The sequence below is a fragment of the Mustelus asterias genome, chromosome 16 (genome assembly GCF_964213995.1).
Source record: "Mustelus asterias chromosome 16, sMusAst1.hap1.1, whole genome shotgun sequence".
NCBI lineage: Eukaryota > Metazoa > Chordata > Chondrichthyes > Carcharhiniformes > Triakidae > Mustelus > Mustelus asterias.
Window position 1 is genome coordinate 51569977 of NC_135816.1, and position 16731 is coordinate 51586707.

General features: G+C 42.2%; 1 protein-coding gene across 3 annotated transcripts in view; it reads right to left on the reverse strand.

Annotated features, from left to right (window-relative positions):
* The window catches only part of sh3pxd2b (SH3 and PX domains 2B), a 273651-nt gene that overhangs the window by 52449 nt on the left and 204471 nt on the right, over positions 1-16731 (reverse strand). For 2 of the 3 annotated variants that reach the window (XM_078231114.1, XM_078231116.1), the window contains one exon: positions 13753-13794. The exons of the other annotated variant lie outside the window; for it this stretch is intronic. In XM_078231114.1, the coding sequence (XP_078087240.1) occupies positions 13753-13794 (42 nt within the window). The remainder of the gene's footprint in view (positions 1-13752; positions 13795-16731) is intronic. 3 annotated transcript variants of the gene reach the window in all.

A 16731-nucleotide genomic window follows, 5' to 3' on the forward strand; every position in this document is an offset into this window, starting at 1 on the left:
CAACTATGAGGTGCTACGCAGAACTATAGGAATATTGGAATTAGGAGCAGAAAGAGGCCATTTGGCCCATCGAGCCTGCTCTGCCATTCATTATGATCATGGCTGATCATCCACCTCATCCCTTTTGTTTTCTCTACCCCAGAAATCTATTAATTCCTGTCCCGACATGTTCAGTGATTGAGCTTCCACAGCCTTCTGCGGTAGAAAATTCCAAAGATTCACCACTCTCAGTGAAGAAATTCCTCCTCAGCCCAGTCTTAAATGGCTTGTCCCTTATTCGGAGACGGTCTCCTGTGTCTAAACTCACCAATCAGGGGAAATATCTTATTCATTTTTACACTGTCACATCCTGTAAGAACTTTATAGGTTTCAATGAGATCGTCTCCCATTCTTTAAAACTCGAAAGAATACAGTCTCCTCAGTTTCTCCTCATAAGACAATCCTAGCATCCCAGGGAATAATCTGGTGAACCCCCGTTGCACTCCCTCTGTGGCAAGTGCATGCTCCTTTAGATTAGGAGAACAGAACTGTATACAATGCTTCAGGCTCTATACAATTGCAACAAGACATCTTTACTCCTCTACTCAAATCCCCTTGCGATGAAGGCCAACATACTATTTGCCTTCTTAATTGCTTGCTGCATCTGCATGCTAGCTTTTGGTAACTCATAAACGATGTCAGCAACCTCTCACCATTAAAGAAATACGCTGGGGCCAATCTCATGAAAAATATTCTAAGTACAGAATGAGCGTGAAAATGGGAGAGTTTCGAATCTGTTTTCTTGGTGAGTCCAAATCTGGTATCTTATGCACTTAGCACAAGAAAGAAAATCCAGAAATCGGATTTCCGCCTGTAGGGGGAGGGGTTTAAATTGCCAGAAAGCTGGCTGATAGCAGCAAAGGGCGGTATTGTGCATGTGTAGGTCTTTGCTCTGAGCAGCAGAGACCTGTCACACAGCCTCTGCTGCTTTCAGCTGGCCTCCATGGCCTAAACCCAGGGTGGCCGATCACGGCCTGTCGGCCGGCAGAGCATGATGGTAAGATCGCCCCCTCTGCCTTTCTGTTTTTTCTACCAAAGTGAATAACATCACACTTGTTCACATTATATCTAATCTGCCACACTCTTGCCCATTCACTTAGCCAGTCCAAATCCTCTTGAAACCTTCTTTCATCCTCTTCACAATTCACATTCCCACTTAGTTTTGTGTCATCAGCAAATTTGGAAATATAATGCTTGGTCCCAACATCCAAATCATTTATATAGATTGTGAACAGCTGTGGGCCAAGCAATGATCCTTGCGGTACCCCATTAATAATAGTCTGCCATCCTGACATGGACCCATTTATTCATATGCTGTATTTCTGTCTATTAACCAATTTGCAATCCACAATAGTTTATTACCCATAGTTCTATGTGTTCTAATTTTGTTTACTGGCCTCCTGTGTGGCATCTTATCAAAAGCCTTCTGAAAATCCAAATGCACCATATCCATGGGTTCTCCTTTATCAATGCTACAAGTAACATCTTCAAAAAAAAAAAGGACAAGTTTATCAAACATGATTTCCCTTTCATAAATCCATGCTGACTGTCCAATGATATCATTATTTTCCAAGTCCCCAGTAATCACATCCTTTATACCAGATTTTAACTTTTTCCCTAACACTGACGTCTAACAAACAAGTTTATAGTTCTCAGTTTTCTCTCTCTCTCTTCCTTCTTAAACAGTGGGGCTACATCTGCTACTTTCCAGTCTGCAGAAACCTTTCCAGAATCCACAGACTTTTGAAAGATACCCAACAATCTCTATAGTCACCTCCTTTAACACTCTGGAATGCAGCTCATCTAGCCCAGGGGATTTATCGGTATTTAATCCAATTATTTATTCAAGCACTACTTCGTTCTTGATACTAGTTAATTTCAGTTCATAATTTTCACTGATCCCACAGTTCCCTAATTTTTCTGGGTGATTTTCTGTATCTTCCTCTGTGAGGACCACAAAGGCCAAATTTTTCCGGCTGTTCTCACGGCAGGATCTCCCGGTCCCGCCGACAGCTTGTGAGTTCCCTGGCGGCAGAGGGTGCGAACAACAGGAAAACCCATTGGGGACAATTTTACCATTGCGTTGTGCCCGTTTTTGGGCGCAACCCTGTGGTAAAGTCGGGCATAAAGCGCTTAACGTGATTAGCACCGATTTCCGCAGCCGGCGCCGTTTTAAGAGCGCCGGATTTCCAGCGCAGTCAGCCTCTGGCCGGAAATGGGCAAGAGGCAGGTTAACGCCTCTTGCCCATTAAAAATTTATGTTAATGTTGTTTTACATTTGCTTAGTGAGCTTGGCGCTCGATCATCCGGGCCTGCCCTGCTTTATGACCTCGCCGGGAAAGGTTCTCACCAGCGAGAAATAGACATGCTCCCCATGAACAAGGAGCAGTCGACTTGGCCTCGCCGGTGGAACCAGAGGCCATTGAGGTTCCTGGGAGTAATCGAGGGGAAGAAGGGGTACCCCTTGGGCAGTGCCAGACTGGAAGTGTCACCCTGGCGCCTGGGCAAAGCCCACAGAGGTCCACAATCGGTGGGGGAGGGAGGACCGCGATCGGTCTGGGCGCAAGCCCCCACGATTGCAGGTGGGGAGGGGGAGGGGGTGTTGCTTCAAGCTGTCTGCACTATCAGAGGCCTGACAGCTCTCTCTTTTCTGTCAGACCCCTGCTACTGCTAATGCACATATGCAGTATCAGAGGCCTGCACATGCGCACTAACTTCCTCTGTAGGGTTTCGGGCTTCTGCTGCGAGCAACAGACTTGCTCAAACTTTTGCAGGCGGAGTGTGTATGGGGGAGGGGGGGGGGGCAACATGCTCAAAAGACGGATCTGAAACTCTCCCAGTTTCCCCGCCCAGCTCTTAGAAAAAAAAAGGTAAAATCGCCCCCATTGACAACGGCGGGAACAGAAGATCCTGCATGTGGTCAATGTCGGGCCATCTTCTCAAAACAGGGGTGGTGGGGTGGGGGAATCCCACCAAAAGTGATTGTTTAGTTTCTCCGCCATTTCCCTATTCTCGAGTAAAAGCTCTCCCATCTTGACCTGGAACGGACCCACATTTTTCCTTGTTAATCTTTTTCTTTTCACATTCCTTAAAGAAGCTTTTGCAGTCTGCCTTTATGTTATTCACTAGCTTGCATTCATATTCTCCTTTCCCTTTCTTTATCAGTTTCTTGGTCATCCTTTGCTGGATTCTGAATTGCTCCCAATCCTCGGGTTTACCCCACTTTTCCTGGCAATCTTATAAAGTCACTTCCTTTGATCTAATGCAGTCTTTAACTTTTTTTATTAGCCACTTTGGTATTCCAGTACAACCTGTAACCTCAAGGCCTGACATACCCCTCACTCCATCGTTATCATCAAGTGAGGGGAACAATACTGGTTCAATAAGACGTTGGGAAAGCATTCAATACGAGCTAAGAAACAATAGAAACACAATGACATTAGTGAGCGCATTCTATTGGTCACCAACTCGAGGAAAAAGGTATTGAGGAACAAATTTGCTAAGAAATTACAGAGAGGTGCAAAAACTATAGTCTAATTATAATGGGGACAGGACAAGGAAAGAGGTTCTACATAGACAGCATTAGAATCAATCATTAAGGACGTTATAGCTGGGCACTTAAGTTATTTGAAGGAGTAACATGTGCTGTAGATAAAGGGGAGCCTGTGGGCATGCTGTATGTGGATTTCCAGAAGGCACTTGGTAATGTGCTACGTCAAAGCTTATTGCAAAAAATAAAAGCACATGGTGTAAGAGGTAATTAGCATGGATAGAAGATTGGCTGGCAGGCAGAAAACAGAGAGTATGCATAAATGGGTCTTTTTCTGATTGGTAGAAGGTGTTGAGTGAGTTCCCACAGGGGTCTGTGCTGGGGCTCAACTTTTTACAATTTATATCAGGTGACTTAGATGAGGGGAGTGAAGGCATGGTGGCTAAATTTGCAAATGACTCAGGGATAGGTAGGAAAGTATGTTGTGAAAAGAACATAAGGGGGTTGCAGACAGATGTAAATAGGTTGAGTGAGTGGGCAAAATTCTGGCAGTATTATGTGGGAAAAAGGAATTGTTCAGATTGGCAGGAAGAATAAGAGGGATCTTGGTGTTCTAATTCATGAGTCACAAAAACTTAGTATGCAGGTACACGTAATTAATAAGGCTAATGGAATGCTAACCTTTATTATGAGAGGAATTGAACATTAAAATAAGGATATTATGCTTCAGTTATACAGGGCATAGGTGAGAACACATCGCGAATATTGTATGCAGTTTTGGTCTCCTTATTTAAGGAAGGATGTAAATGCTTTGGAGGTGGTTCAGAGGAGATAACCTGGAATGAGCAGGCTGTCTTAGGAGGATAGGATGGACAGACTGGCCTCGTTTCCATTAAAGTGAGGATGACTTGATTAAAATATGTAAGATCCTGAATGGATGTGGAAAGGATGCTTCCTCTTGTGGTTGAGTCCAGAACTAGGGGGCACTGTTTTAAAATTAGGGGTTACCCTTTTATACAGAGGTGAGAAGAAATATTTTCTCTGAGAGTTGTGCGACTTTGGAACATCTGCCTCTTAAGGTGGTCATTGAAAGTCTTTAAGTCAGAAGTAGATAAATTCTTAAATAAACAAAATACTGCCGATGCTGGAATCTGAAACAAGAACATAGGAAGCTGGGAAACTCAGCAGGTCTGCCAGCATCTATCAGGAGAGAAACACAGTCAACGGACCAGAGAATCCTGTTGCCGTGAACGGCCAGAGAATCCCGTCCAAGGTTTCGAGTCTGGACCCTTCACCCAAATAGAATTAAGTGGGGCAGGACTATTATCAGTGTGATGAAAACATATGGGTGGCACAGTGGTTAGCACTGCTGCCTCACAGCACCTGGGACCCGGGTTCAATTCTAGCCTTGGATAATTGGCTGTGTGGAATTTGCACGTTCTCTTCATGTCTGCGTGGGTTTCCTCTGGATGCTCCAGTTTCCTCCCACAGTCCAAAAATGTTCAGATTAGGTGATTTGACTTTGCTAAATTGCCCCTCAAGTAGGTAAAGTAGATTAGGGATTACAGGGATTGAGTGGCCGGAGGGTGGGGTAGGGAGTGGTGTGTGGGCATGGGTAAGATGCTGAGTAGATGTGGACACGATGGACTGAATGGCCTTCTTCTGCACTGTAGGTACTCCTTCTCCCTGGATTAAAAAGGAGATAGAAAGTAAGATGAAGAAGAAAATGAAAGCGAGAATCAGGTTGAATGTAAAATGTTCAGAGAGGAATGAAAAAAGTAATAAGAAAAACGAGAGTATGAGAAGAGACTTGCAACGAACACAGAAGGGAATCCAGAAGTCTTCCATTGGCATATTAATAGTAAAATGGTAATAAAAGAAGAGGTGGGACTAATTAGCGGACAAACAGTGGATCTATGAATGCGAGAGGGGATGACTGCATAGCAAATAAGTGAAGCATGGTAGTTGGCACTGCTGCCTCACAGCGCCAGGTTCAATTCCCAGCTTGGGTCACTGTCTGTGTGGAGTCTGCACAGTCTCCTTGTGTCTGAGTGGGCTTCCTTCGGGTGGTCCAGTTTCCTTCCACGGTCCGAAAGACATGCTGATTAGGTGTATTGACCATGCTAAATTCTCGCACAGTGTACCCGAACAGGCGCCAGAGAGTGGTGACTAGGGGATTTTCGCAGTAATTTCACTGCAGTGTTAATGTAAGCCTACTTGTGATACTAATAAAAAAAAGTACTTTGCACTGTCTTTACCAAGGAAGAAGATACAACTAAGGCATAGTGAAAGAGGAAATAGTTGAGACAGTGGTTGGATTAAAAATTGATAAAGAGCAGGTATTACAAAACTGGTTGCATTTATAAGTCACCAGGACTAGATAAAATGCATCTGAGAATACCAAGGGAAGTATGGGTGGAAATTGCAGAATGGCCATAATCCTCCAATCCTCTTTAGATATAGGGATGTTTCCGTAAGTCTGGAGAATTACAGATGTTGTACCCTTATTTAAAAAGGGGTGTAAGGGTTAGAGCAGCGACCATAGACCAATCAGTTTAACCTCAGTGGTGGGAAAGATTTTAGAAATTATAATCCAAGTCAAAACTAACAGCCACATGGACAAATGGACAAATGAATTAAGGAAAGCCAGGGTGGGTTTGTTAACAGCAAATTACGTCTAATTAATTTGATTTCAGGTTTTTTGATGAAGTAACAGATGATTGATAAAGGTAATCCTTTAATGTGGTTCACATAGACTTGCAAATAGCATTCGATCAAGTGGCACAGAACAAGCTCATCAGCAAAGTCCATGGAATGAAAGGGACATGGACGCACAGTTGGCTGAGTGTCAAGAAACGGAGATTAGTGGTGAATGGTTTTACTTGGGAGTGGATGAAGTTTGATAGTGAGGTTCCACAGGGCTCAATGCTCCTGATTTTCCCAACCTGTATTAAGGATACTAACTTAGCTGCACAGGGTACAATTTCAAAATGTGTTGGTGACACAAAACTTGGAAGTTTGTGAACTGTGAGGGGAATATTGACAGATTCCAAGAGGACTTATGGACAGGCTCATGGAATAGGCAGCATGGTGGCAGATGAAATTTTACAGGGAGAAGTGCAAAATGATACATCTTGGTCGGAAGAATGAGCAGAGGCAACATAAAATAAAGGATACAATTCTAAAAGGGATTCAAGAGCATAGGTACATGGGTTATATGCGCATAATGTTTTGAATGTATTAGGACAAGTTGAGAAAGTTAGTAAGACATATGAACCCTGAGCTTTGTAGAGGCATAGACCAGAAAACCACTGTTTCAATCTCAACTGGAGCAGTGTGTCCAATCCTGAGTATCACACTTTAGGAAGGATTTGAAGCCTTTAGAGAGGGTGCAGAAAATGTTTGTGAAATGGTTGCCAAGATGGAGAGACCTCAGTTAATGGATAGATTGGGTAAGCTCGGGCATTTATTGCTGGAGAGAAGATTCAACAGTGGTGTTCAAAATCATGAGTGGTTTGGACAGAGGAAATAGGAATAAACGGATGTTCCCACCTGTACAATGTCCACAAATCAAAGGACACCAATTTAAGGTAAACAAAGACAAAAGAACCAAAGGTGACACGAGGAAAAACTGTTAGGATCTGGAATGCACTACCTGAGGGTATGATGGAGGCAAATTCAATTGAGGGTCTCGAAAGAGAACTGATTAATTATCTTAAGAGACAATAATTGCAGGGTTATGGGGAAAGAGTGGAGAAAGAGACAAACGGAGCTGCACTTGCAGAGAGCCGGCATGGACATGAAGGGCCACTTGGCTTCCTTTTGTGGTTCAACCATCCTCTGATTCTATGCCAGGCGCAACACCAGGCATATCAAAGAATGAAGGGCCAACCTAGTGAAGTTACAACATAGGACACCATGCATGCTAAATAGTGGAAGCAGAAAATATGACCAAGCTAAGTGATTCCACGAACAATCAGATCAAAGTTCTTCAGTCCTGCACATCCAATGGTAGTGAAAAATTAAACTGTCCAGGGGAGGGGACTACAGGAACATTTCCATTCTCAATGATGGGGGAGCCAGTGCAAAAGACAAGGCTGAACAATTTGCATCCATCTTCAGCCTGATGAGGCAAGTTGATGATTCATGTGTTACAGATGGACGGATGTATGGGGAGGGTTAAACTGTGCTAATTTCTCCTCTCATCACCAATCTGCTTCTCCCTTTATAAGAAGTGGTGTATTTCCCAACCCTTCAGTTTTGGTGATATCCAATTTCTATTATCTATAAGACAAACTCAGAGGGTTAGTTTATTTGCACACACTCAAAATGCAGGAGAAGGTGTCACTAAATTGCATTCATACAATAAATGAGGAGGATGGAGAAAAAAGGATTTACAGTCATACAAAGAATCATGTGAGTCCAGAATCAAAAGTCCAGTGGTGAATTCTTTCACAGTGGTTGGCAGGCTGAATTGATGCTGAATAATTCATTCCTGTAGTAGACTTTTACAATGAGATAGACATGTGGAGTTATTAATTAGTCTACATCAGTCATGTGGGCAATGGTATAGAAGTTCAGAAGTTACAGTAGAAACTATGTAGAAAGGGCCAGGCATTCAAACCTGGCAGAGTCCCTGTGTTGCTGCTTGGTAGATGGAAGATGGCAGACTGATTTGCAATACAGGAAGACAGTATAACTGGTTCCCTCAGCTAAAGGGGTCATATGACACCCTACTCTCCACTTGGCTTTGACAGAGGGTGTGTATTCCTTTGCCAGGGTTCCTGAGATTGTTAATGTTCCAACAATTAAGAATTTGAAAGGAAGGTTGCAGGGCTCTTTGCCCAAGCAGATGACTTAGTTCCAGTAGGTCAGGCTTAGCTTATGAAATAAAGATGGCATTTGTATAATCCCCTCTGAATTTGGTCTCTGCAGTTCACAGAAATAACGAGGTGCAATTCTTTGCGATACTGCCCTGATAGTTTTATTGTTTGGGGGTCACAGCTAGACATAGCTTCAATCATTTTGAAGGTCATTGCCCAGTTTTCAAATTTTAGGAATTATACAAAAATCACTGTGGGTGCGATATTTCCGCCCTGCAGCACTGATCGATTAGCGTGGCGGGGCAGGAAACGTGACGGAGAATAAAACTGCGAATCGAGCCTAGTGTCAGGCCATTCACAATCCTCCCAGGCCATTTTTCAAGACATAATCAGCCTTGCGCTGGGGAAGGGGGCGAGGTTGATTTATATACATCATGTTTATTCAAATATGATTAGTGAGCCGGGGATGCAATAGTCCGGGCTCACGTAGCTTTCCGACCACGTTGGTTGAGGTCCTGAGGATCAGAGATGGTCCCCATCAACGAGCACCGGATGTGGTGGCCTCACCAGTGGGACCGGACGGTATGACTGCCCACTAGGCAGTGCCAAAGGAGTGGGGCTCAAGGGTGCAAGGCCAGATGGTGTAGGGAAGGGAGGTCGGTAGGAGGGAAAACTCTGCATTGGAGGTATGGGGGCTGGTGGTGTGGCCGGCAATTGTAGGTTGGAGCGGGGGTTGGTTGGGGGACAGCGGTCTTTGGGGGTGGGTGGCAGTTGGGAGGGGCAGCACCGATCCAGGGAGGGGGGGAGGTGGGGGGGTGATGTTCGACTGCCAAAAAAATTGATAGTGTGGGAAAATTGCTTGGGATAGCTTGCTGAAAAATGCCAGAGTGAAACACTCCAGTTTTCAGACTTTAGTGACACTTAGAATTTTGGGGGGAAAGTTCCGCCCGTATATTTCATAAAAATGTGATGCAAGGTCTTAACCCATAGTTGAGATGAGGCAGACTGATTGTCCTTGACATCAAGACATCATTCAGTGGCGTCAAGAGCCCCAGCAAATATGAAATGAATTCTGTGATTTTGTTTGTATGTACACAATGAGTGGTTCAGGTCTGGAACACACTGCCTGAGAGTGTGGTAGAGACAGGTTCAATTGAGGCATTCAAGAGGGAATTAGATGATTACTTGAACAGAATCAATGTGCAGGATTACGGAGAGAAGGCAGGAGAATAGCACTAGATGAATTGCTTATTCAGAGAGCTGGTGCAGGCACAATGGGCCAAATGGTCTCTTTCTGCCCCAGAACAATTCTGTGACTCAATGAAGAAAATTCTCCACTGATTCGAGTCATACCAAACACAAAGGAAGATTATTGTGTCGGTGTTAAGAGTCCAATCATCACAGCCCCAATTTACCATTGCAGGAATTCATCATTCTAGGCTCAGCTATAATCAAACAACTTCATCCATGACCTCCTTCCATCATGACATCAGAAGTGGGGATGGTCACCGATGATTGCACAATGTTCAGCACGACTTGTGACTCCTCAGATATTGAAGTAGTCCATGTCCAAATGCAGCAAGGCTTGGGCAACATTTAGGCTTGGGGCAGTAAGTGGCAAGTAACATAGATTAATAGAGCTCCAACAAGATGCAGGAAGTTCAATATCATCCAAATCAAAGCAGCCCATTTAATTGTTCCCTATTAATTGCCTTGAACACGTAATCCCTACATAAACCAGCCGAGATTGGCAGCAGTGTGTAGAATCTACAATATGTACTGCAGCAATTTGCCCAGGTTCCTTCAACAGCGCCTTACAAACCCATGACCTCTACAACCTAAAAGACAAGGGCAGCAGATCAATGGAAACACCACCTCTGGTGAGTTCCCCTCCAATTCACACACGTACTGACTCAGAACTAGACTGCTGTTCCTTCATTATCACTGAGTTAAAGTCATGGAACTCCATTCCTAACAGCAGTGGGTGTACTTGCACCACATGGCTTGCAGCAGTTGAAGTAAGAGGTTTACAACCATCTTCTCAAAGGTAATTAGGGATGGGCAATAAATGTTGGCTGTGTAGTGATGCTTACACTCTATGAACAAATGATGAAAATGAACTAGGTGAGACTTCTTTTTTGCTCAGCAAAGACACCTTCTTCGATAGAACAGCCTGTTAAAGATCACTGTCTAGGTTAAAGTATGAAGTATGACCACTTTTGGGAGAAATTGAGGCTGCCTCTATATTTGGAACTGCATTCTGACAAAAGGCAGTTCTTTCAGGAAAGGAAAGTGGGGGCGGGCAGCGGAAGTGGTTATTTTTTTTCCCCCAATAAGTATCCCAGTAGTAGAGTACATAAGAGCCAATTCAAACAAACATCAAATGTACCACAAGCAACTTACGATTCACAGATTGCAGGAATATTGGAGAGGATGTGGTCAGACTGTCAAATTTCTGCACATCTTGGTCATGTCCTCAATCAAACCACATTCTGGGAATGATTTGGGATAGCAGAATGTCTGTGGCCAATATTGAGATCTCATCAGGCCCATGCTCTTGCCTACTGGACCTGTCCCCAGAGGCGCCTGGGTCATTTGAGGTTCAGATTAGTACAACCCTAACTACTGGAATGATACAGGAGGAAGCCATATGGCCCATTATGCCTCCACTGGCTCTTTGATAGAGCTATTCATACATGAATAATTTTGCACTCTAAGCAATCTCAGTTGCTCATGGAAAATCAAATTAGAAAACTGAAGATGGAAGTGCGGTATGCCAAGCACAATTTTGTGTCTGACATTGGTCAATTTTCATATCATAGTCAAAGGCGATATTGTAAATATATATCACAAGGATCATTTGTCTTTTGTCACTCTTTTAAATTTCAAAACATATTTGCCAAAATAACTCTAAAGCTACTTATAAACTAACACTCAAAACTTAAAATAGACTCAGCAATGCTCCATTGTTGAGTGCTTTATTGTTCTGTAATGCTCTGAGAATTATACTACTGACATTGACTTTTTGTTTTATTGTGCTTTGTGAGAAACATGTCTGTAACTTTTACTCCTTAATTGATAACATCTTCATCAAAGCAATGGTGTTAGTGCTGGCAGATTTAACACTTTCTCAGCCAAAGTCAAAAACTTGTTTTTATGCAGGGCCTACAAAATAAAAATAAATCTCCCGGAGGTGTAATCAGCAAATGGATGCTGAATCAAAGGGATGGTAGGAGAGGTGACCAAAAACTTGGTCTCAATTAGTTACTCCCAGGTCAGACATGGCATGGACTAGCTATAAAATAATGTTTCTTCTCTGTCTCAATGCTAGCTTCCGAAAAGCTTCTTTCTTATTCAGTGCATTTTTTTCCCATTTCATACATCAGTTACCTTTATGGCCTTTCTGAATGATTTAAAGCCAGTGCTAAATTTTAAACTGTAGTTTTAAATAGTAACTTAGGTGCAGCACGGTGGCACAGCGGTTAGCATTGCTGCCTCACAGCACCAGGAACCCGGGTTTGATTCCTGGCTTGGGTGACTGTCTGTGTGGAGTTTGCACATTCTCCCCATGTCTGTGTGGGTTTCCTCTAGGTGCTCTGATTTCCTCCCACAGCCCAAAGATGTGTAGGTTAGGTTGATTGGCCATGCTAGTGTCAGGGGGATTAGCAGGGTAAATACAGATTTTTACAGGGATAGGGTCTGGGTGGGATTGTTGTCACTGCAAGCTCCATGAGCCAAATGGCCTCCTTCTGCATTGTAGGGATTCTATGGTCTGTTCTTCAATAGTTGGGGAAATCTTTTCCCCCAGTGTGATACTAAGCCACATTGATTAGGAAAGTTCCTAATTTGATTTTGTGCTGATGTAACTGAGTTCACTTTGGACTTGAAGGGGTAATATTACAATGAAGCTCAGTAGTGGGTCATCAGTTGATGTTCACACTCCTACTTTCACTCAAAGATGAAAGGAAGTTATATTTTGTAAGATACTGCAGGCATTTGACAACGATGGAACTTCTGCTGCACAAGTCTTCATGAAAGAGGGGGCAAATTTTTTTTTAAAAAACCAATCCATTCATCTGATGAAACAGTGAAAGTTATTTATAATAGCTGAAAATTGCACAACTTTTCAAAATCATAGAAATCATAGAAACCCTACAGTGCAGAAGGAGGCCATTCGGCCCATCGAGTCTGCACCGACCACAATCCCACCCAGGCCCTACCCCCACATATTTACCCGCTGTTCTGTGTAACAGCTGTAATGCTTAAAAAGTAATAACATGATGAAGTTACACATTACAATTCTGCACTGATCACAGTGTGAGTTAGATACCTTGTGTTGCAGTGAATTCCTGCTTTTTCCAAGATGCTAAACGATATGTGTTGATACATGCAGAGACATTTTGAAATAAGTTATCATTCTCCTTGAAAACTTCTAAAGCAGCAATCAGAAATAACAGCAATTGCGCAGTTGCTTAATTTTGCACATGCCTATATTTTTGGCAAAATCCCCTTGAAACAATATATAAATGAAACTTAAATAAACTAGGCACTGTTTGAGTGAAATTTGGTATTCAAAACCTATGAACAATCAAACCGTAAAAGCAATCTCATCCCTGCTCTACCACAACTTCCTCTTGTTTTATCCATTTCTTTGGTCTTACATCATGCACCATTTTTTGCATGTTCATGCCATTATTCCACCTTTCAAATCCAGTTTGGAGTACAGCTTCAAAACATAATTCAGTGGTTCACATACAACAATTCTGTGAAAAGTGTTGTGAAAAGAAAATTGCAGACTCAGTGATAACATGTGAGACAGACAGCTCCAAGTAACTTCTTGGATTAAGTGTAGTTTTAAATCCATTGCTGTTGAATAACCTTCTTACAGGCCACTTGTTTGCTCCAGTCAGAATGAGGTACCGTAAAATCATATTCCAGCCATGTTTTTTTTTGCTATTTTAAAATGACTAATTACACAATGAGAGTGGCAGCAATTACATTTGCAGATGTGGCACAAAACATTTTGATTGTTCTGACGGAGAAATTTACCATCCAAGTTGTTTTGTGTCAGTGAAAAGATTAATAGATGATTACTTGAATAAAAGTGCACCTATATTAAGATTGGAAACATAAATCTTCTTTTGAAGGTGGCAGCTTTTTGAGTGAACCTTAACCAAGAAGAAAGTTGAATGCAGTGAAAGAACATATTCAGTCCCAAATTAATCCATTTGTAATCAACAATACAAAAGGTACATGCATGAACCACACCGCACTTAGCATTAAGCTGGCCCCCATCCACTGCCAATCAGCTGGCTGCATGGTCCAAAATCATTACAGTTCAAGACCATCCAGCAATGTTAAGAATCATTTAAGTTATGGCCAAGCGAATTTCTCTAATACCTCTCTTTAGAAACGAAGTCGTTCTCTGGATTATTGCAAGCCCTAATGAAGGAAAATGAATGAAAGTACATGTGAGGAAAATGAAATCATTTTTCTAAAAGGTTTTGAACTGAGATGTTGAGAAAGCGAACTATATACAACGTAGGAGAATTTACCCTATGCGTGTATAATTTACGGAATACAGGAATGTAAAATTCATAGCCTGTTTGCTGATCTACACATATGATACATAAGAAGTCCAAGTTATTACACGTACATCAGTTACACAGAAACCATGTTAACTTTTTTCTCTATCAATGGTATTATGAAACACTGTTCTTAAGGGAACATGAATTTGAATTCATGTCAATGACATACATGTGCTCTAAATACATCAGGATTGAGTTTCAAATGACCAGTCAGAAGAACCAAACATGGGAACATGCATCTGTTGTAAAGGTTTGCCCTGCCAATAGTACCAATACTATTTTCTTTTGCTATCAGATCAACTTTTTGCTATGTTTCAGTGACTCGTTTCTGTTGAGTTGTGGCTTTATTTAAGGATTTTATGTTGTTTTGCTTTATAGTCTTAGTGCTTTTCTTTGGTGTGTTGCTCTCATTGGCATCAATGACATGGTTGGTTAGCTCATTTCTAAAGCATGGAGAAAATAACATATTTTTCACATTATGTCACGATCCCCTAAGGTGAGGAACCAGTATATTTATGTTTTCTAATGTAATGTATTTGATTATAAGGCAAAGACCTTGTCAATGAATCTTTCCTATGGAGTCTTTATGAGGCGGCACGGTGGCACAGTGGTTAGCACTGCAGCCTTACAGCAGGGACCCGGGTTTGATTCCCACCTTGAGTCATTGTGCGGAGTCTGCACATTCTTCCTGTGCCTGCTTTCCTCACACTGTCCGAAAGATGTGCTGGTTAGGTGCATTGACCATGCTAAAATCTCCCTCAGTGTACCTGGACAGGTGCCGGAATGTGGCGACTAGGGACTTTTCACAGTAACTTCATTGCAGTGTTAATGTAAGCCTACTTGTGATACAAATAAGTAAACTTTAAACTTTAATGAGGATAAACATTCACTCTCACCTCAATATTGTGATGTGATAGAGTGGATTTTTGATTTGCTGTAGACCAACCTGGTTTCCATCCCATTATATTCAGGAAGGTTCTACAAAGGGAGGCCAATCTGGTCCTCCATGTTGCCCCAATGTCTTTAAGAAAATAAACATTTTCTCATTGGATAGTATCCACCCTGACCCCTCAGATTTGGGTGGTCCATTTTGAGGCCTATACATGGATGAATACCTTCCCTATTTCAAACTCTCACACAGTTATGGCACGATAAATATTCTGGTTGGACATGTTATACATAGATGGAAGGCTGTTAATAGCTTTCTCATCAGATGTTTCAACATTTGTTCCAATGTGGGCAGCCACCCCACCCGACCCTCTTTAGTGTATTATACAATTTCATATGTTTATTATGTGGTATCTTTGGAACTTTGTCAGGAATTGCTGCCAGAACTTTGTTCCTACTTATTCTTTAAAAATATATAGACAGCTGAATCAATGCACTTGGGAGACTAAGTCCAAGGGGGACTGGGTGGGGGGTGGATAGGGCGGTGTCGCATTATCTTGGTGCTTAATTTAGATTGTAATCCGGAGGAGGGAACTGAACAGGAGGAGGAAACATTATTCAGTCAGGTTAGACCCTGAGCCTGGGTTTTCACTACAAATCTGCCAAAATTTATTTGCACCACACTTGTTACAAATGAAGCAATTGAAATCCAGCAGCCACATAGTGGGAACACAAAGTACATATCCTTCTAACTCTAGGATTCAGTGCAGCTTTAACTTATTGGATCACTCAGAGTTATATTTGTGTTTCGAGGGATGGGTATGGACTACCTGTCTTGGACTTATATGTTCAGATAATTTGCACATGGCCATGCTGTCCAGAGATTTCTATTAACGTTTTGTCACAGATTGCCTTCAATGTGTAGGAATGGCTGCCATTTAAGTGATAAGAGTAAGACACAATTTGAAGCACTTAATAAAATGATCATTCCCCATAGCATTGTTTAAGATGCCTACAATTAGTTTATGAAGTGGTGATGTGTTTCCTTTAGCATGCTATGAAAAATCACCATTACCAATCTGTTCCATAGCTGAGAATCCTTTTTTATTACTTGACCTTTCCTTTTCCTTGAGAGGTCCAAGTACAGTATGTTCGGAATATCTGGAATAGGATCACAGAGCTTTTGGAATTGTGCTTTCTGTTTAAACAGCAGAAGCTGTCTTTCACTTTTTTACAAGTCGTTATTGACTCCTCCTTGACTGAACTGGAGCGGGCGCAGAGAGGACTCAGAGGTAATAACCACCACCTTGCAAAGTGGGGAAAAGAGGACCCGGAGGCAATAACCACCATCTAGAAGAGTGGTTGAAAGGAGGACTCGGATGGAGGCAGTAACCACCACATAGAAGAGCTATCAGATTCAATCTTGTACTATCTGTGATTCCAAATCGCAGGGGACACATTCTAAGAGAAACCAAAGTGTGACCAAAAGAGGTCAATCAGGAGGGGGCACAGTTTTAGGGTAAGAGGCAGGAGATTCAGAGGGCTTTTGAGAAAAATGCTTTTCGCTCGAAGGGTGGTGGGAATTTCGGAATCCTTACAACCCTTAAAAAATATTTGGATGAGCACTTGAAGTATCATAACATTCAAGGATATGGAACAAATGCAGGAAACTGGGGTTAGCGCATCTTTGGTGGTAATTATTGTTGCTGCAAACTGAAGGGCCTTTTCTGCACTGCATGACTCTATGACAACACTGGAAAGTAGATAAGTGATTGGTGGGCAAATATTTTAATTATCTTCAAATCCCACAAAATGTATTAGTAACTGTAAGGTTTTACTAGTTGTAAAAATGTTGACCATCAGTATTAAAGTTAATGGGAGTAGCAGTGTTTATTCATTATAA